Source organism: the organism of the source record quoted next, unplaced genomic scaffold, assembly GCF_019419815.1.
Source record: "Pyrus x bretschneideri cultivar Hongxiangsu unplaced genomic scaffold, Pyrus_bretschneideri_v1 Contig281, whole genome shotgun sequence".
In the NCBI taxonomy this organism is placed as follows: Eukaryota; Viridiplantae; Streptophyta; class Magnoliopsida; order Rosales; family Rosaceae; genus Pyrus; species Pyrus x bretschneideri.
In genome coordinates, this window is record NW_025999592.1 from 81016 (window position 1) to 102553 (window position 21538).

The 21538-nt window shown below is 32.4% G+C and overlaps 1 protein-coding gene across 2 annotated transcripts; it reads left to right on the forward strand.

Annotated features, from left to right (window-relative positions):
* The first annotated feature begins 9323 nt into the window (after nt 1-9323).
* On the forward strand, nt 9324-21284 carry LOC103965407 (probable leucine-rich repeat receptor-like serine/threonine-protein kinase At3g14840). Of its 2 annotated transcripts, none has more exons than XM_048588627.1 (24): nt 9324-9648; nt 10038-10209; nt 14156-14227; nt 14382-14450; nt 14741-14812; nt 14915-14986; nt 15135-15206; nt 15319-15390; nt 15478-15549; nt 15634-15705; nt 15785-15856; nt 16073-16144; nt 16495-16551; nt 16756-16815; nt 16896-16934; nt 17075-17112; nt 17216-17592; nt 17751-17946; nt 18487-18663; nt 19018-19136; nt 19260-19470; nt 19588-19825; nt 20112-20262; nt 20401-21284. In XM_048588627.1, the coding sequence occupies exons 1-24, from the start codon at nt 9546-9548 to the stop codon at nt 20794-20796; spliced, it is 3051 nt and encodes a 1016-aa protein (XP_048444584.1). In that variant the 5' UTR covers nt 9324-9545; the 3' UTR covers nt 20797-21284. The 2 variants fall into 2 exon arrangements, with proteins under 2 accessions (XP_048444584.1, XP_048444585.1); XM_048588628.1 differs by having other exon boundaries at nt 16899-16934.
* The last annotated feature ends 254 nt before the right edge of the window (nt 21285-21538 follow it).

The window sequence follows — 21538 nt, forward strand, 5'->3', positions numbered from 1 at the left end:
ATTTAACTCTTTGAAATTTTATTTAACGGTAAAAAATTATTACATATTTTAAGAAATCAAAACAAATAAACCGTTAGATGAAATTTTAAAATTTTAAATTACTTGATTCTATGATCTTGATAGAAGAGATCGAAAGATGATCACTTTTCCAAAAGTACCATGGAAAATGAAAGGACGAAAAATTCCACGATGAAAAGTATTCATGCGCCTGAGTGGATGCTGACCTGGGGAAATTTTCCACACGCAAATTATATATATATATATATATATATATATATATTCAGTTTTAATTAAAGGATTAGAATGGTAATTTCATAAACTTTTGGTTGACAATGAAAATTTTACTAATATGTAGTTCAGAAAATTTGTATGGACTATGTATTACTAAACAGTGAACGCCTGCCGAGGTCAAGTTTGGGAGCTCTCTCGAACATAGTCCATGCAAAATACTAATCAAAGACAAATAAATTCTAGTAGAAAAATATCATAAAAAAGATTTTGAAAACCTGTTTTTTGACCGATACCGGTTGCCGGCCAGATGCAACTAAAGATACGCATACACACCCAAGTGACACTCCCTTCATAAGGATCCAATTTCAAGACTCTTAATATATGAGAATTTTCCATTTTAGTCAATTTTAACATAAATGGTTGATTGAGACGTATGTGATTGGTGACGCAATATTGGTCGGAGAAAACTGCACGCATCCGAGTTATTTCTACATGCATTCATTGCATTCATACAGGTTTAGATCCTATATCACAATATAAAAGCAAACAAAGAAACAAATCAAAGTTAAAAAGTGTAAACGAGTAATTGCAGAAAAATATCCTAAAATCATGTGGTACATTACAATAAAAAAAAAAAAGAAGTTATCGTGACATTTCATTCTTACAAATTTTTCAAATCGATTATTTTTTATATATTGTAACAGACGATTTCAACGTTTATAGTCGAAAAGAATAGTCATAATAAGTTTTTTCAAACCAAAAGATATCTCTTTATAAACCAAAAGGGTAATGTTAGGGAGATCAAAATTTTAAACCAAATTTACAAACCAAATGATGTATCACCAATAAAAAATAAGCATGTTAATCGACGCATAATTAATAATCCAATTATCTACAAACACATTATTTGGTTTGCAAATTTGGTTTAAAATACATATGGCTTGCTCTAATAAGTCAGGATATAAAGAGAACTTTAACGAAAAGCTCTCGATACTGTTCACTCTAACAAAAAACCACATTTTTACACTAAAAAGTCAATTTTGGTACTATTCAATTTACCCTTTATTTGTTTTTATCATTAAAACTCAAAATTTTCAAATTTTTTTTTATTAGCTTTTGTTATTTTATATCCTGATAGAGATGTGCCTTCGTAATCATATAAGGTCAGTTTAATGTAATTATATAATTGATCATTACAATTGTGGATAATCACAAAAGAGTATAATAAATATAGAGGCAGATTCTCTGCCCTCCCACTTTCCATGCCCACCTCTACCCTTCTGTTTGTGTGATCACGGTTAAGTCACGTTGACATTTTATATTACTATTCCTTTTTGTCTTATTATCTTTATTAAAAAATATATATATATATAATGTTGACGTGGTTTAACCGTGATCATACAAAACAAAAGGACACGAAAAACGCGAGGGCAAAGAATCTGCCTCCAATAAATATACACTGAGTTGCACATAGTCCTAAGTTATTAACTTGTTATTACACACATGACTGTCATGACATATCTCACTATTTTTATAATGACACACGTGACACGTGATGTATGTACTATTCCGTGTACCAGTCAATTATAATTTATACGTACAAAATAAATAGATTTAAATCTACTTAATAAATACACACACACACACACACACACACACACGGAACTTGATTGATGGCATACGAATTCTCCAAAACTAATTTCAACGATCCAAACCGTCAAAATTGTTTGTATATGCTTGGAGATCACATCAGCAAAAAATCACAAAAAAAAAACATTCAGAGATCAAGTAACGGGACAAAGCTTTTCAATGGTTATAAACGAAAAATCACGATTTAACGGTTATTTTAACTCCGATTTTGATGATTTTTTATAACTACACTCCTTGACCCTATATGAATACAATGAATGAATTCGATCTTCAATTTAAAATATTTACACAAGTGGATACCACAAAATCTTATGTTATACTTAATGAAAGTATAAATAAACTCCAAGTGTTAGTCAATCTATCGTTTTACGAATTCTCCAAAACAAATTTCAACGATCCAAACCGTCAAAATTGTTTATATATGCTTGGAGATCACATCAACAAAAAATCATAAAAAAAAAAACATTCAGAGATCAAGTGACGGGTCAAAGCTTTTCAACGGTTATAAACGAAAAATCACGATTTAATGGTTATTTTAACTCCGATTTTGATGATTTTTTATAACTACACTCCTTGACCCTATATGAATACAATGAATAAATTCGATCTTCAATTTAAAATATTTACACAAGTGGATACCACAAAATCTTATGTTATACTTAATGAAAGTATAAATAAACTCTAAGTGTTAGTCAATCTATAATTTTACTAATTCTCCAAAACTAATTTCAACGATCCAAACCGTCAAAGTTGTTTGTATATGCTTGGAGATCATATCAGCAAAAAATCACAAAAAAAAAAAACATTCAGAGATCAAGTAATGGGACAAAGCTTTTCAACGGTTATAAACGAAAAATCACGATTTAACGGTTATTTTAACTCCGATTTTGATGATTTTTTATAACTACACTCCTTGACCCTATATGAATACAATAAATGAATTCGATCTTCAATTTAAAATATTTACACAAGTGGATACCACAAAATCTTATGTTATACTTAATGAAAGTATAAATAAACTCTAAGTGTTAGTCAATCTATCGTTTTACGAATTCTCCAAAACTAATTTCAACGATCCAAATAGTCAAAATTGTTTGTATATGCTTGGAGATCACATCAGCACAAAATCACAAAAAAAATACATTCAGAGATCAAGTAACGGGACAAAGCTTTTCAACGGTTATAAACGAAAAATCACAATTTAACGGTTATTTTAACTCCGATTTTGATGATTTTTTATAACTACACTCCTTGACCCTATATGAATACAATGAATAAATTCGATCTTCAATTTAAAATATTTACACAAGTGGATACCACAAAATCTTATGTTATACTTAATAAAAGTATAAATAAACTCTAAGTGTTAGTCAATCTATCGTTTTACGAATTCTCCAAAACTAATTTCAACGATCCAAACCGTCAAAGTTGTTTGTATATGCTTGGAGATCACATCAGCAAAAAATCACAAAAAAAAAACATTCAGAGATCAAGTAACGGGACAAAGCTTTTCAACGGTTATAAACGAAAAATCACGATTTAACGGTTATTTTAACTCCGATTTTGATGATTTTTTATAACTACACTCCTTGACCCTATATGAATACAATGAATGAATTCGATCTTCAATTTAAAATATTTACACAAGTGGATACCACAAAATCTTATGTTATACTTAATGAAAGTATAAATAAACTCTAAGTGTTAGTCAATCTATCGTTTTACGAATTCTCCAAAACTAATTTCAACGATCCAAATAGTCAAAATTGTTTGTATATGCTTGGAGATCACATCAGCAAAAAATCACAAAAAAAAAACCATTCAGAGATCAAGTAACGGGACAAAGCTTTTCAACGGTTATAAACGAAAAATCACGATTTAACGGTTATTTTAACTCCGATTTTGATGATTTTTTATAACAACACTCCTTGACCCTATATGAATACAATGAATGAATTCGATCTTCAATTTAAAATATTTACACAAGTGGATACCACAAAATCTTATATTATACTTAATGAAAGTATAAATAAACTCTAAGTGTTAGTCAATCTATCGTTTTACGAATTCTCCAAAACTAATTTCAACGATCCAAACCGTCAAAATTGTTTGTATATGCTTGGAGATCACATCAGCAAAAAATCACAAAAAAAAAAACATTCAGAGATCAAGTAACGGGACAAAGCTTTTCAACGGTTATAAACGAAAAATCACGATTTAACGGTTATTTTAACTCCGATTTTGATGATTTTTTTATAACTACACTCCTTGACCCTATATGAATACAATGAATGAATTCGATCTTCAATTTAAAATATTTACACAAGTGGATACCACAAAATCTTTTGTTATACTTAATGAAAGTATAAATAAACTCTAAGTGTTAGTCAATCTATCGTTTTACGAATTCTCCAAAACTAATTTCAACGATCCAAACAGTCAAAATTGTTTGTATATGCTTGGAGATCACATCATCAAAAAATCACAAAAAAAAAACATTCAGAGATCAAGTAACGGGACAAAGCTTTTCGACGGTTATAAACGAAAAATCAAGATTTAACGGTTATTTTAACTCTGATTTTGATGAATTTTTACCGCTACACTCCTTGACCCTATATGAATACAAAGAATGAATTTGATCTTCAATTTAAAATATTTACACTAGTGGATGTGGATATCACAAAATCTTATGTTATAATTTATATACTTGATAAAAGTATGAATCAACTATAATATTAATAATTATATACATTAATTTAATAATTTTATATCCCTAAAAAGTAAAAACTATAATAATTATATAGATGTAGGTGTAAATTGAATACAATTTCATGATGATCGATGTAAATTGAAGATTTTGTAAATGGAGGTGTAAACTTTTGAGAAAGACTTACAATCTTAAAAACAAAAACTCTTTATCCTTGCACATTTAATATTTGTAATATATTAGTAGTGTATGTATTTTTTTTTATTAGGCTTTTATTTTCGAGTGTAGATATAGTACTTGAACGAGAAATGTTTTTATGTTTTGAAGTAATATTTATGTGGCAATGTGTGGTATGTGCAAATTTAAAAAAAATATATTTTTTTCTTAACGGGTCATAATGGGTCATAACGAGTCGGGTCACTTTACCCGTTGGGTAAAGTGACACGACCTGTTAAGGACCCGTTAAGATAACGGATGTGACACGACACGACCCGTTAAGATAACAGGTGTTACACGAAAACGACACGAACACGATAGATACGACCCGTTTGCCAGGCCTAATACCAATCACATACATCTCAATCAACCATTTATGTTAAAATTGACTAAAATGGAAAATTCTCATATATTAAGAGTCTTGAAATTGGATCCTTATGAAGGGAGTGTCACTTGGGTGTGTATGCGTATCTTTAGTTGCATCTGGCCGGCAACCGGTATCGGTCAAAAAACAGGTTTTCAAAATCTTTTTTATGATATTTTCTACTAGAATTTATTTGTCTTTGATTAGTATTTTGCATGGACTATGTTCGAGAGAGCTCCCAAACTTGACCTCGACAGGCGTTCACTGTTTAGTAATACATAGTCCATACAAATTTTCTGAACTACATATTAATAAAATTTTCATTGTCAACCAAAAGTTTATGAAATTACCATTCTAATCCTTTAATTAAAACTGAATATATATATATATATATAAGAAATGCGAGCAGTAATGTAATTTCACACAATCAAATTGTTTTTTTTTTTTTCAAAACCTCACCTATATGTGATTCTAACATATTTCTAATTAAAAAAATAAAAAATAAAGCTCTCTCCCCATCCCACGCTCTCTCTCCCTCTTTTCCTCTCTCCTTCCATTTTAAATACAAAAAATACAAAATTTTAACACATTTTGTGTGTGGCCATATACTAGTATTCCACAATATGATCCAATACTTTATGGTAATTTAGGTCATGATAATCAATTCAATAACTCCCGCCTTATACCTATATAGTGAAAAATAATATAAGGGGCAGATTCGTGTCACCATATTTTTACACAACTTTTGATACTTGTTTTTGTGGGACTTATTTCGTAATGTATTTCAAGGATTCAAACTGTCTATCTTTTTGGTTTTCCTTCAATTATCATGTCTACCAAAAATCATCTAAATATGAAATCATATGATCGTTGAATGTCTTAACGGTTTTAGATTTGGTTAATTTTTTGCAAGAATGATCTATGAATAGTTTTCTAAAAATAAACAGTTCAGATCGTTAAAAGTACTTTACGTAGTGGAAACCAAAACGGTTGTCAAAAATTGTGTAAAAAATGGAGTCACAAATTCGGTCCAAATATATATGTTATAGTTTTTATTTTATAATGAATATCTACCATTTAAATTACATTTTATTTTCAGTAGTATGTAAGAAGAGTTATGTTATCTATACACTCCTTTTTACTTCTCACACACCCTTGTTAATTTTTGTCCTTTGATCTTCTTCAATTCATTCGATCCGATGATTAAAAGTTAAAAAAGTATATGAAAAGTAAAAAAAAAAAATGTGTAAATAGCAAACCCCATATGAGAAACCATCAACGGACTGGTATGTAATTCTAAATTTACAAGTTTTTACTCCCAAAATGAGACAACCAACCTTTGCTTTTGATTGAGTGTTAGTGAAGAAGTCCAAGTCGTGTAAGATTAATTTCGAACTACATTTATTTGGATTTGGATCCTCTCTTGAGCTTATGGAGAAGATCTTCCTGACCCATCATCGTGGATCGTTGGATTTTTATCCAACGGCTACAAACAACGGATTCCTTTAAAGTTATAATAATTGTAGCCGTTGGATAAAAATCCAACGGTCCACGATGATAGCTCAGGAGAGGATCCAAATCCCATTTATTTAGCCTTCTGTCACTCTGTGCCATTCATTTGCTTAATGTGGACGTGCACTTAATTTCATGCACCGTTTTTTTTGAAGTTTTTCCTTTTTCTTTCTTTTATATCTTTATGTAAGTGTCAGATTGTCCGAAGAATATGACTTTTTTCTTTAATTGTGTTGCCGGTTTAAACGCATCTTTATATTGTAACTTAGATTATTAATAATAAGATCGATTATAATTAATATATATATATATATATATATATATTCTCAAAACAGAGAAAGGGTTATTTTTTTCGTTTTTCGAATGGTGTTGGACACAATTTATTTCTTAGAAACTTGAAATGAACATCACTGTTAAGCTAATAGATAAATTGGAGACACAAATATGGATTTCTTTTCTAATAAGTTCATCACTTAGACATTCTACATAATTAACATCTAAATAGGTGGCCAAATTATGTCCTAAAGATATTGACCAAATTAAATACATGTAAATATTGTAGTCAAATTCATATTTTTATCACAGATGGTCCATGAAATTGACAAACACATCAAAATGATACCTGAAATTGAAAATTGATCAATGTCGTCTGTGAATATGGAGATTATTGTCGGTGGCTGAGTTCAAAGAAGGAGGAGAAGATGAGGATGGTTAGTTTGTTGAAAATGCCCCTTCTTTAATTCATGTGTCATCGTATTATTGGAGTGCAGTCTTATGTGTGTCACATCAGCACATAATAGATTTTTTTAGGGTAAAATACAAAAAACTACCTCAATTATTGGTGTCACGACATTTTCATATCTCATCTTTTAAAATTGATAATGTCATACCTCATTTTATGAATTTGTGTCAATGATATACATTCCGTTAGCTTGGCCGTTTATTTCTCAGTTAAATGCTGATGTGTCTTGATCCGGGAGCCATTTTTTATTAAAAAATTATTAAAAACTAAAAAAACTCATTTAATATTTTTAAATATTAAAATAATAAAGAAAAGTTATTAAAAAAAAAAAAAACCAACATCACAACATCAGTTCATCCCCTTCCCCCCTTCTCTCTTTTCTCCCCATCTTCATCTTCTTCCCCCTTTCTGCAACTACCCAGAAAAAAAGAAGAGAGAGAAAAAAAAAAAAACCAATTTGTTTTTCCTGCTCCCCACCCCGTCTTCTCCCCGCACCCAACCTTCCCACCTTCGCACCCACCCTCTGCACCCAACCTCACACCCATTACCTACAACCCAAAAAAAAAAAAAAAAAAAAAAAAAAAAAAAAACCAAATCCCGTTAAGGTGGAATCGGGAAACCTTCGCCAGGCCGATTCCAAAGGTTGAGAACCTGGGCGCAGAGAAAATGGGGGGGAATGGGTGTGGAGGGAAGAGGGTGGGTGCGGAGGTGGACGGACGAACTGGGTTTTTTTTTTCTCTTTTTTTTCCTTCTCTCTTCTTCTTTTTGTTCTTCTTTTGCAGGTTGGGTGGCTAGGTGGATTAGAGGGAGGGAGCGAGGACAAACTGGGTTTCCCATTTTTATTTTTATTTTTTCCTTCTTCTTCTTCTTCCTCTTCCTCTTCCTCCTTCGAGTTGGGTTGGGGTTTTTTTTTTTTTTTTTTTTTCTAGGTTGCAGGGGGTTGGGTTTGTGGTGGGGGAGGGGGGACGAACTGGGTTTGGTTTGGGTTTTTTTTTTCTCTTCTTCTTCTTCTTCTTCTTCTTCTTCCTCTTCTTCCTCCTTCTTCTTCTTTCTGGGTTGCAGGAAGATGGGGAGGAGAGAGAGGGGGGAGGGACGAAAGGAGAGGTTTATTTTTTATTTTTTTATGTACTTTTTATTATTATTTTAATATTTAAATAATATTAAATGAGTTTTTTTTGTTTTTAATTATATTTTATTAATTTTTTAATAAAAAATGGGTCTTGGATCAAGCCACATGGGCAATTAACTAAGAAATAAACGGTCAAGCTAACGGAAGATATAACATTGACACAAATTCTAAAGATGAAGTATGACATTGTCAATTTTAAAAGATAAGGTATGAAAGTGTCATGACACCAATAGTTGAGGTAGTTTTTTGTACTTTACCCATTTTGGGTTAACAGAATTCAGACAGAAGACAACATTGATTTACAACACCCATATTCAAGGACGATATTATTGAATTGTCAACTTCAAATATCATTTTGATGTGATGGGTCAATTTCAAAAATCACTTATAATAAAAATTTAATATAATATAATAAGTTAAGTTTAACAAGTCACTACCTGCGAAACCCGTCTTTTTAACATGTTAAAAAGGAGTCTATCCGTTGTCAAACGATAAGATAATTATATTAAATTTAACTAAATTACGGCAAGCGGAATTCAAACTTGGTGCAGGATAAAACACAATGACGTAACTAACTTGGCTAAACTCAAGTCTTCTATTTTAAATTAATTCTTTTACAAGTAATTTATGTAAATGTATCTTTAATTATATAAATAATTAAATAAAAATAAATAGAGTAAGTGGTTGGGAATAAATTTTTTTTTTCCTTTATTGTTTGGTCTTTGGTTTTAAGGGCAAGTAAGGTAACACAAGTCATTGACTTCCGTTTGTGTCCTTTGAGGTCCACTCCGTCCCTCCCCTCAAGCGAATAAAAAGCTGTAATTCAGACTCATTCTCCTCACAAATCTTTCTTTCTTCGCCACTCTCACAAATTTTCATACATACAATCCAACAAATTCCAAAACCACTCAACATATTCCATCCAGCTAGCTGCACAAACTGATCCTTTTGTCTCTGGTTTTCTCTTCAAATTTGAAAGACTTTGCCTAGAAAGATGATGAATATGTTCTTCCCTCGACTTCTTCCTCATTCTCTTTTCTTTGTAGCTTGCTTTGTAACTTTTGCCTTTGGAGCTGCTCGATTGCCAAATGATGAAGGTACAAGTAATTCACCTCAATATCTCTATGTCAAATATCTTCCTTAGTTTCCTTAGTTTCATTCTATAAATGATAGTTTTAAGTTCGTTTGATAATCTTTTAGTTTTCAATTTTTTTGAGTTTTCAAAATTTGGTTTGGGTTGATTTTGGCTTTCAGTTTACATTTTTCCGAGAAGTGAAAACAGTTACCAATGAACTAAAAATTAAAAACTAAAATAGTTATCAAATGAACCTTAAGTAAGCATAGATTTGTGTGAACTTAGTAGAAATTTTCAATCATATGATGTTGAGGTGCACTCTCTAGTTCTTGTCTATGCATCAAAATTGTTTTTTACTATTTTTGTTAAGCACGATGTTAATTTGTTGCCTCTTATTTTGCGTATATGCAGTGCAAACTTTGAAAGACATAGCAAAGATATTGAGGAAGACGGACTGGGATTTCAGTGGAGACGCAAATCCATGCAGCGGCCAACTTCCATGGAAAGATCCAAACGCACCCAAACAATCTGAGAATGCCATCAACTGTAATTGCTCCTCCACTGTCTGCCATATTACCGGAATGTAAACCTCTCTCTCTCTCTCTCTCTCTCTCTCTCTCAAAAACAAACATGCCCGACTCATAATTAAGTGAGATTTTTCGAAGTGTCTGGAACATGAGATGGTATATCATGTGTTATTATATAAAAGGTGAGTTACTTATGTTAAAAATTTAATACAATTTAAAAAATAAAACTTCCTTTCACTTATAATGACACGTGGTCTATGTTCCGAACACAATTTTTCCACATCTCACAAGCTGATACCAAATAATCTTATCGGCTTTTTGTGATTTAAATTGATGTGTATTTATTGGTGCCAACCCCAACAAAAGTTTTTCCGGAATATTATTAGATCGTTGGGGATATTTACTTCGATTAGAATTAAGAATTAAAATAATACTTGTTTTTTAATTAACGGGGAGAAAAATTTGAATTTGGTACATCTTTTAAATCTAATAAGAGAAGTACATTAGACTATCAACTAGTTAGTAAAATGCTACTGGTGCTAAATTTTTTTGTTAGGACGTTTTGATATAGGCGCCTCATTTTTTAATTTCGTTGAGTAAACATCGATTCATTTTAAGAATTTGATTAAATATTTTTTACACAATTTTATTAGAGGTACGGTTGATTATATTGGTGCATTTAATTTTATGGTACATTTCTAAATGTACCAAAAGTTAGTACCTTTTTTTTTTTTTTAAAAAATGTACCATAACTTTTAAATACAATTTTTTTTTATAAAATTCATGAAGTTCTTTTTTTTTTTCCTTCTTTTTAAATAAAGAAAAGTATTAATGATTTTGTTTTTTATGAAAGAAGAGACTAATTAAATATAATAACATATATAAAAAGTTATTTTTTAGTGATAGTGATGAATTACTTAAATTAGTGTTTTTAATAAAGCTATGAATTTGAACCACATTATTGCTAATTCATTGTGAGACTTAGCGCACTCCTCCATTCCTATCGTTTGTTAAAAATATAAAAGTAAAAAAATAATGCCGCGAATTTAAAATTCCTAGATTGTAGAAAATTAGTCGTTAGCTAATTTAAGTGAATATATATTAAATGAATAAATAAAATGCTAAGTTGGTAATTGACGAAAGCATCTTCATCAAATTTTGTAAATGAAAATATGTTTAACCTAAAAAAGTTGGAAAAAAATGCAAGAGATTCTAATTACTCCTTTTTCTGTTTCACCATAGAGAACATATCGTAATATATATATATATATATATATATATATATATATATATATATATATATATATGGAAGTGTTATTGGCATTCTAAAAATCTCATTCTACACTCACAAATGTACTTTTCATTCTTAATATAGAAAGTTCGGAGTGTAGAATGAGATATTTGAAGTGCTAATAACAATTTTATATATATATATATATATATATATATGAATAGTTTTATGTTTGTATAGTTCTCTTGTTTGAGACACGTGAATATAGAATGTTACTTTACAGCGAAAAGAGTTGGAAAGAAGTTAATAATAGACTACCGCGAGAAATAGGTGATTCTTTGTTTTCAATTTATTTGATACATAATATGCATATGAGATTATTGCGTTAATAAACACCAATTTAAGTACCTTAGTCTATTTTTACTTGTAAGTGAGGTTTTCGGTTCGATTTTCGCCAAAGGCGTATTTGAACCATATTATTGCTAACTCATTGTGAGATTTAGACCGTTCTATCACGCCTTAGTGTAGATAATCGTTTATTAAAAAAAAATTCTTAATGTGATAAAGAGAACATAAGTTGGAAAATAAACGTTGGGTTATTATAGAATTGTCATTGATTAACTTATTTCTTAAGCCATTAAAAATTGCTCATTAAAATTTTATTTTCTGGATAAATAGTTTGCTCGTTGTGTTTTGAACGAGTTCCATCTCATGATATATAGAACTATTAAGAGAAAAATAAAGAAAAAAGTTGAGAAAATAAAGAAAAACAACGTACAGATTAGGCGCCTTTTGTTGTGAAAGGTTGAGAAGGATAAGATCAAAGTTTTTCAGTCCTTGTTATAAGAATAACATTTAGAGAAAAAAACAAGAAAGGTCTACGTCCACGTACCATCCAGTGACATTGTATAATATCTACACGAAGACTTTTTTAGGTCAATGAATCTTAATGATCAGAAAATTTTGTAATTTTTCGGTATTCAAGCGAATAATTTAAGTGTTATAAAATAAGTGAGGGAATACGAAAAAAATATCATTTTCTCTATGTATAATATGATATTTAGTGTGCCGCTTGAAAAAATCCCTTCTCAATGAGCGTTTTCTCCTAAAGAAAAAAAAATTAACTATGCATGTAAGAGAAGAGAATAACTTATATTGAACAATTTTTTTTTTTATTAAACAAAGCTTCATGTAGAAAGCGCTTTATAAAATTTACATCAAATCATATATTAATGTGTAAATTTTTCTTAACGTGATATATATTATTATATTAAAAATATTTAAAAAATAATAAATTCATTCTATGTAAACTACTCACAAATGTGCGAGGAGAAATGTTGATTAGACGGTTGGAATTCGGTTTTGTGGACCCCACGTCTACAAAACCAATTGATTCACAATTAATAAATTCATTCTATGTAAACCAATTGATTCCAATTGGATTTGAGGGATGTTAGTTTAATAGCACAGTCGAGCTCCTTTGTTTCTTTGTGGTTTTCTCACGCCCCGACCCTAGCTTTGGAGAGATTTTTTAGTAGGTTAAGAATACGGTTCGGTACACCAAGTATCATACTACAAGTAGTTTGATACATAAATTTTTTTTTCAACCACTTGTAGTATGACACTTAGTGTACCGAACTTTCTTCCTAATACACTGAAAATTTTTCCTAGGTTCGTTGTGTAAAAATTTTGAAGCTCTTATTGTGTATGTGAAGTAAGTAAATGTTGCTACTATTTAGAGCTATGAAAAGTGATTATCGCTCATCTTTTTCTCTTCATGCAGACTGTTAAATTTTGTTTTTGACGAAACAAGGGGCATAAATAAAAATAAATTGAATCAAATTTCTTAGAGCTATAAATTATTCTTGACGTGCAAGTCAGGATTGAAAATTTCGATTTCGAACAATTCAGTTTTTGTTGGAACAAAATTATGAAGAAAATTGGAATATATCTTAAAATTCCCAAATGTGCTTTGGCCGCCTTACACTAGAACGGGCTTAGCTGTCCTTACACTAGTTGGGTTTCCATTTCCCAATCCTTTGCCCCTCCAGATTTTTTATTTTTTCTTCAACCGGCAACCAATTGGAAGTTTCTCTTGATCTAATAAGAACTTTTTGTGCCTTGAAATTCAAGAAAATGCAAAAAGACTAATCTATTTCTCTTATTGAATGAACAATGAAACATTCAACCCTACCATGTACAGCAATTCAACTTATCTGCAAAATCGAGTTCTGGGATGTGACCAATTTGCTCAATTACTGTAACAATGTGTTTCTGATCTGGTTATGAGCCAGCATAGACGTTCCATGGCATGCTGAGTTGTTAGGACTTGGTATTACTGCTGTGCTGTATTTAGGCTTGATTCTTGCATACTTGATCAACGTATAATTGTACGTAGTCACCATGATTCTTGCATACTTATTATACACATACAGCTCTGTATGGACAAAGTTATTAGTTACAAATTTAATGAAAGAATTATTCACAGTGTGCTTGTAACAAATACACATTTACCATTTGTGTAATTCCTCAAGTTCTATTCTTTCTAAAGGACATTGGACATTTCCTTCTGATTTAAAGTAAGAAAACCAGTTCCGTCTTTCTATTTAATTCCTTGAACAAAAGTAAGTATTTTCTGTGATAAATTAGCGTTTTACCTGTTTTGTCTCATTTCTATGGCAGCTTTTCATTTTAGTCACAGTATAGATGCGTAATGGATATCTGTTAGTTTGCAACTAATCTTTGAAACCCTGTTTTCCGATGAAACACAGAATTCTAAAAACCCAAGATTTGAATGGAACACTCCCACCAGAGCTGGTACATCTCACCTATCTTCAAGAAATGTAAGCACATTTTTACCCTTCCAAGTTTACATTATTTAAAGTAAAAAGAAAATAACTTTGTGTCGTGTAAATGGTTTATTCTAATTTCATATATAGCTTACCTTTATTTCTGTTGTCAATGAGACAATAACTGGTTTCTTTCTTTCTCCTTCAGCGACCTCAGCCGCAACTACCTGAGTGGTACCATCCCTCCAGAATGGAGCTCTCTTCCACTTGTGGCCATGTATTGTCTTCTCTCACACTGCATACATTTTTGTGTTTGATGCCCATGTCATGTTCTTGTTACTTTATTTGGTCACTCCAATGTTCTTCAGCCATTTCTTTCTTAAACTATGAATCTACTACATTGGGTTTTGTTCATGTGATAATGAGCTTCCGTGGTCATGAGGCGTTTGAATCATAAATATTGAATTGAACACATGGGGTTCATTGCCTTCGTATTGACGAACATGTTGTTGTTATTGAGCCTCTTGCTTGATTAAAGTGAGCTTAAGACTATAGTTTTTGATGCAGATCCCTTGTTGGAAATCATTTGACGGGTTCTATCCCCAAAGAGCTCGGAGACATCACCACCCTGAAGAGTTTGTGAGTGTTGATTGCGCATTTGTTTCTTGCGTATCCCATTTCTTTCTGTGGAGATCCTTAATGATGTTTTTTTAATCAATGGAATTGAATTTGTTTGTATAGGGACATCAGTTTCAATAAATTTTCTGGACCTCTCCCTAAGGAGCTTGGGTCATGGGCCAACATAGAAAGAATGTAAGAGTCCTATTCAAATTTTACCGTGTTAAAAAGTATTTGGTTTATTTGGAGTTTTCTTTCTTGTTGACAAATTCTGGATGTTTTCACCAGTAAATCCTCTACTTATTTATCATTGATATAATTATTATATCTATATATTACTTAGGCTGCTTTCCTCAAACAACTTTACTGGGGAGTTGCCAGAAACATTTGCAATGCTTACCAAAATAACGGACTTGTAAGCTTCTGTGGTTCTATCTTCTTAAAGGTTTCCTGAGCACTTAATACATTTTTTTTACTGCTTTCTGATACTAACTGGTAGTATTTTCCCTTTTCCAATCGTTATGCAGTCGGGTTAGTGACAGTCACTTTTCCGGGCAGATACCTGATTTTATCGGGAACTGGACAAATCTTGAAAAACTGTGAGTGTTTTTCTTTTGTGTGTCATCTTTCTGCTATTTGATTCTAAATATTATCACTAATTAATATGTTATGACTCGTTGAAACAGATGGATTCAGGCTAGCGGTTTGACAGGGCCAATTCCTTCTGGCATTTCTCTTTTGACAAGCTTAACTGACTTGTTAGTATATCTCGTCTTTATTTATAAATACAAAACGATTAGCGAAATGCAAAGTTTATGTTCATGGTCAATTTTAACATGCAGGAGAATCACTGACTTGAGTGGACCTGAATCATCCATTCCTTCGCTCGATAAGATGAAAAACATGGAGACACTGTGAGTTAATGTTTCCATGACACAAAATTTCCGTCTGTACCGGAAATATAAACTCAAAGCTTTGGTGTTTCTGTTGCAGGATGTTGAGGAGTTGCAACCTTGTTGGACGGCTACCTCCAAATCTTGGGCAAATGGCTAAATTGGAAACTTTGTAAGTACAAATGTATTCGTCCCTATTTTTTTCCGACTTCAGATAAAAAAATTTCTTCTAGATGTGATTCTACTAATTTAAGGATTATTAAAGTGACATAGACGATGCTGGAGGGACATTAAGTTTCTGTATTTATAAAGGGAACATCTCTTTCAGATGACATTTCCCTCTCTGCAGAGAGCATATATAAACTACATTTGCTATTTGTTTGTGCAGAGACCTCAGCTTTAACAACCTGACCGGAGAAATTCCAAGCAGCTTTGCTAGTCTAGCAAAACTGCTTTATATGTAAGCAATTGGAATGACCAATCTAGTTTTTCTTATATGAAATTCACGCAGACATTCTTCAATGGTTTTGTTACACCCCAGCCTGACAAGCTGGAAGTATTTCCAATCACGATTACTATAATTATGAGTCACTAGTTATACTGCAATAAAATGTGGCTTATTCATTCGAGTCATTACTACTCATGCAATTAAGTGACATAAGGTGATCACCCTTAGATGTGTCTTTCAGATGGAAGCACTGATATAATGCACTCAGAGTTGGCAAACTCCAATTTTCAAACCTTTACAAAGAAGTTCCTAAGAACAATCACTATATTCTTTACTGAGTTTTCTGTATTCATTATTTTTAGATTCTTAACTGGAAACTTGCTGACTGGACCCGTACCTACCTGGCTGAAAGGCAACGTGTAAGCTTCTCTTCCAAATGCTACTTCTTAGTTGCTTAGTAAGGAAATTTATGCTGTTTTTTTACTAAAATAGATACAAAACTATGATATAAAAACTTCATTCCAGCCATGTTAATGCCTACCTCTTTCTCCTTACCCTTATTTCCTTTTGTACTCACATACTACATATGGAAAACAATTTGCATCATAGCCCTTTTTGTGCAGTGATCTTTCATATAACAACCTCACCATAGGGGATGGAGGTTGTCAACCCCGAGGCACCATGTAAGAATGTTTTCATTAGCTTGAAGTTTCTGTTTGTGTCTTGTGGTGCAAGCTTAACTTTTCATTTGTGCTAATTTCAGCAGGAACTTGTTTGCAAGCTCGTCAAGGGACAATAGTTCGTAAGTTCAAATTAATCGTCTCAAAGCATGCACCTATAAATTTACTTCGGTTTCCAACGGTGTATTCTGTACTATTTTTTTTCCAACTTCTTCTCATTTATGATTGCTGACATTTTCTGTACCTTAAATTACTCTATCAGGAGAACTGTTTCATGTTTCAGAACTGCACAGTGTCCATGTAGGCCGAGTTTCTACACAAATGATTACCTTTCTCTTTTTGGTTCATTCTTTTTTAGTTTTCCTCCTCAACTCCTACTAATCTCCACTTTCTTTTTTCATAGATTTGTACTACTCTCTCCGTATAAATTGTGGTGGGAAAGAATTTACTGTCCCTGGAGAGACAAATACATCATATGATGGTGACACAGATTTAGCATCATTTTACGAGAGCAAAACAAATTGGGCATTAAGCAGCACCGGTTACTTCCCTGATGATGACCGGACGGACACCTTTATATGGAATAATGAAACTAGACTCTCTATGACCGATCCTCAACTGTACATGAACGCTCGCCTTTCTCCCATCTCTCTAACTTATTTTGGGTTTTGTCTGGGAAATGGAAACTACACTGTAAGCCTCCATTTTGCAGAGATAATGTTTAGAAATGGCCCAACATATAAAAGCTTGGGAAGGCGCATATTCAATATTTACATTCAGGTAACTAATCGCATCCACTTCCATGTATACCAGTGAATTATTCTAATTTTCAACAAGCATTGTTTATATTTTGGTCGATTTGAATGTTAACTTTCACATTTATGATCATGAAATGTTAAGCAACTAAATTAGTATATATACATATATATATTTTGCAGAGAAAACTAGTGAAGAAGGACTTCAATATCATGGATGAAGCCCGTGAGTTTGGTGATGTTGTTATAAAGAACTTTACTACTCGTGTAACTAATCATACATTGGAGATTCGTTTATATTGGGCTGGGAAAGGGACGACACGCATCCCTGTTAGCGGAGTCTATGGTCCACTTATTTCAGCTATTTCAGTAGACCCAAGTAAGTTTTCACTGATTTGAGCTCCGTCTAATTACTTTGCTTCGACCATATGCATTCATATATCTACTAAATTAAGAGATCAGACTTCAGTTCTGCAGGGTTCTTCTTCTTCAATGTTTCTTTTCCCTTGTATTTTCACATAAATGTTTTCGTGTTTTACATAGTTTGAGCCAAGACTTGAAGAAATACTCTCTTAATTTTTCTTATCGCATAATATGCTGTTTTTTTTTTTTTTTTTTCTTTCTTCTAGGTGACAGGTTTGCGCTTTTAAATACAACAAAATTCAACGTCAAGTATTTTTAACTATTTACATGAAAACTAACCATTTCACTGGAGGAAACATATAATATTTACAACCATCCAAAGAAAGTTTGTTCGAGGGATTACTTCATTTACTCTCTACTTATTTAATTAAGGATGCCACAAAGACCGGGTTCAATCTTCTGTTTCCGTGTGCATCAGATAGTTGGTTGACTAATCCACTCTCATATCAATTACATTTACATTTATTCTAATTTAAGCTAATCTTTCTTCTGGCAGACTTTGTTCCCCCGCCAAAACCTAACACATCAACTGGTGGAGGTGGCGTGCCTGGAGGTGGCGTGCCTGTAGGTGCCGTGGTTGGAATTGTGGTTGGAGGAGTCTTCATTGTACTACTGATATTTGGTATTCTTTGGAAGAGAGGCCTCCTAGGACAACAAAAGACATTGGAGGATGGTATTAATTTGCAGTTTATTCTGTTATACTGGTTTTTCCTTTTTTGTTTCTCCATTACTTTTTCTTATCGAACTTTTTTTCGTAACTAAGAACAATATTTATGCTATTTTGCATGGTTCTCATGCATATTGACGTGCACACACAAAGACAGTAATTATTGGATATTGAGCTTTCCGGCACTTTGATGTTGCTATAATATATTTATCGGCCAAACTCATGATGCAGAGTGTCTACCTATAGATCCGGTTACTAGTTAAATTCAAGAATCAGGCACAAAATATTAAGAACTAAGAATTCTATCCTTCTGAAAGTTTTCTTAGACACAATATCTTATGAGTTTTACTTGTTATACAGATTTGAAGGGTGTGGACCTGCAAACTGGTAAATTTACCTTCAAGCAACTCAAAGATGCCACAAGCAACTTTGACAAAGCCAATAAGATTGGTGAAGGTGGTTTTGGATCTGTTTATAAGGTATTCTTCAGAGCCAATATTTATTTATGTATTACATTTTTTTTCTAATTTGATACTGTTTGTCCTAATGAAAATTAATTTGCTCCATAGTGATGCGAACTTGACAATCTTTCTCAAATATAGGGCGTTCTAGCAAATGGCACTGTAATAGCTGTTAAGCAGCTTTCTTCCAAATCAAAGCAAGGAAATCGTGAATTTGTTAATGAGATTGGCATGATTTCTGCTCTACAACACCCTCATCTTGTCAAGCTCCACGGATGTTGTATTGAAGGAAATCAACTACTGCTTGTCTATGAGTACCTGGAAAACAATAGTGTCGCTCATGCTTTGTTCAGTAAATATCACTCTCGTTTGCCAAAAGTTCATTTCATTCATAAAGTGGGCATAAAAGATCTTATGCACTAAAAATATGTCCTTTACAACTAACTTTGTTTAATTTGGCAAATTGAAGGGGAAAAACAAAGTCATTTGAAGTTGGATTGGCCAACAAGGCACAAGATTTGTATTGGTACAACAAGAGGTTTGGCTTATCTTCATGAGGAATCAAGATTGAAGGTCGTTCATAGAGACATCAAGGCTACTAATGTTTTGCTTGATAAAAATCTTAACCCGAAAATATCTGACTTTGGATTGGCCAAGCTTGATGAAGAGGATAATACACACATTAGCACTCGTATTGCTGGAACTTAGTGAGTCCTTACACTTTTATTTATCTTCTTATTCTCTTGTTTTAATATTCTTCCACCCTGAAAAAAGAAGATAGAGCAAAAGGAAAGTCTCTAACTTACATAATTTTCAACCTAACCAAATCCTTGTTGTTCAAGAAATTTGAAGGGCAGATTTGTTCTTTCAATATAGTTGTATTGCTGATTATCTCTCTAACTATTGGATTAATCTTAAGTATTCAATTAACAATATTTTTACTAATTATTTTTGCTCAATATGAGTTAATGATATAATTTCATGATATTGCAGTGGATATATGGCGCCCGAATATGCAATGCGGGGTTATCTAACTGATAAAGCAGATGTCTATAGTTTTGGTATTCTCGTATTGGAAATTGTTAGCGGGAGAAACAACACAACTTACCGGAAAAAGGAAGAAAGCTTTTATCTTCTTGATTGGGTAACATGAATCTACTACTTCCTAATTTAACTTCAAATTTTCTTAATATGCCTTATATGTGTGAAAGTACATTTGAATCGATGAAGTTTAATCCAAAGATATAATTTATATTGCTTTTGTTACTTCCATTGTTTGTAGGCACGACTTCTAAAAGAGCAAGGGAATTTGATGGACCTAGTTGACCCAAGGTTGGGATCAGACTTTAATAAAGAGGAGATGATTCTTGCAATCAATGTGGCTCTCCTCTGTTGCAATGTTACTTCGACAGCTAGGCCTACCATGTCTTCGGTTGTGAGCATGTTCGAAGGAAAAGCTGTTGTTCATGAGTCGGTCTCGGATCCAAATGCCGAGAGTATTGAGATTGATGCAATGAGAAAACATTTTCAATCTAGTTTTGGAAGGGGCACGGGCGAGAAACAGATAGAAACGGAGTCAACTGAAGGGCCATGGACTGCATCGTCTGCATCTGCTCAGGATTTGTATCCCGTCAATCCTGATTCAGATTACTGGGGGAACAGAAGCGAGAGAACTTGAGCTGCATGGTTATCAGTTTGACTTAACCTTAGCATACTCAAACATATCAGCTAATTAATCATTTGTATTTCTGCTATAACTATTTGTTGGCGTGAATCAACAATATAGTTTGGGGATGTGATCATGTGATTGATTCCTTGTATAATTGGGATTCTTATTTCCTATTTTATTGGATCTCTTGTACCACGATCATTGGGCGTGGTACTAAGAGGAAAGGGTTATATTATGTGGATGATGTGGTACTAGGCCGAATCAACCAAGTTCGCAGTGGTCACAATAACAAGATCAAGCAAATTTGGCTATGGCATCGTCGATTAGGACATGCATCCTTTGGTTATTTAGAAAAAAATTACTTCTGTCTTTATTTAATGACGTTTCAAACTCTGATTTTCAGTGTAATGATTGCATTCTTGCAAAAAGTCATCGTACTTCTTATCATTTGAGTTTCAATAAAAGAACAATGCCATTTGAGTTAATTCATTCAAATGTTTAGGGCCTTCACCAATAGCAATGTACCATGGTATTCGTTAGTATGTTACGTTTGTCGATGATTGCACCAGAATGACTTGGCTTTATATTGTGAAACAAAAGAGTGATGTTGGGCAAATCTTTCAACAGTTTTATCGCATGATTGGAAGTCAAATTTCTCTTTTGTCCTATCAAAGTTCTTCGAACTGATAATGGTGGAGAATATCTTAATTCAGAGCCACCACAATTTTTCGCAGCACACGGTATACTTTAT

Excerpts from the sequence above, each read along its gene's own strand:
- LOC103965407 (XM_048588627.1), top strand. The coding sequence starts at position 9,546 with ATGATGAATATGTTCTTCCCTCGACTTCTTCCTCATTCTCTTTTCTTT. Across the intron at positions 15,857-16,072 it reads ATGGCTAAATTGGAAACTTT|AGACCTCAGCTTTAACAACC; the intron begins GTAAGTACAAAT and ends TTGTTTGTGCAG. Across the intron at positions 16,145-16,494 it reads CTAGCAAAACTGCTTTATAT|ATTCTTAACTGGAAACTTGC; the intron begins GTAAGCAATTGG and ends CATTATTTTTAG.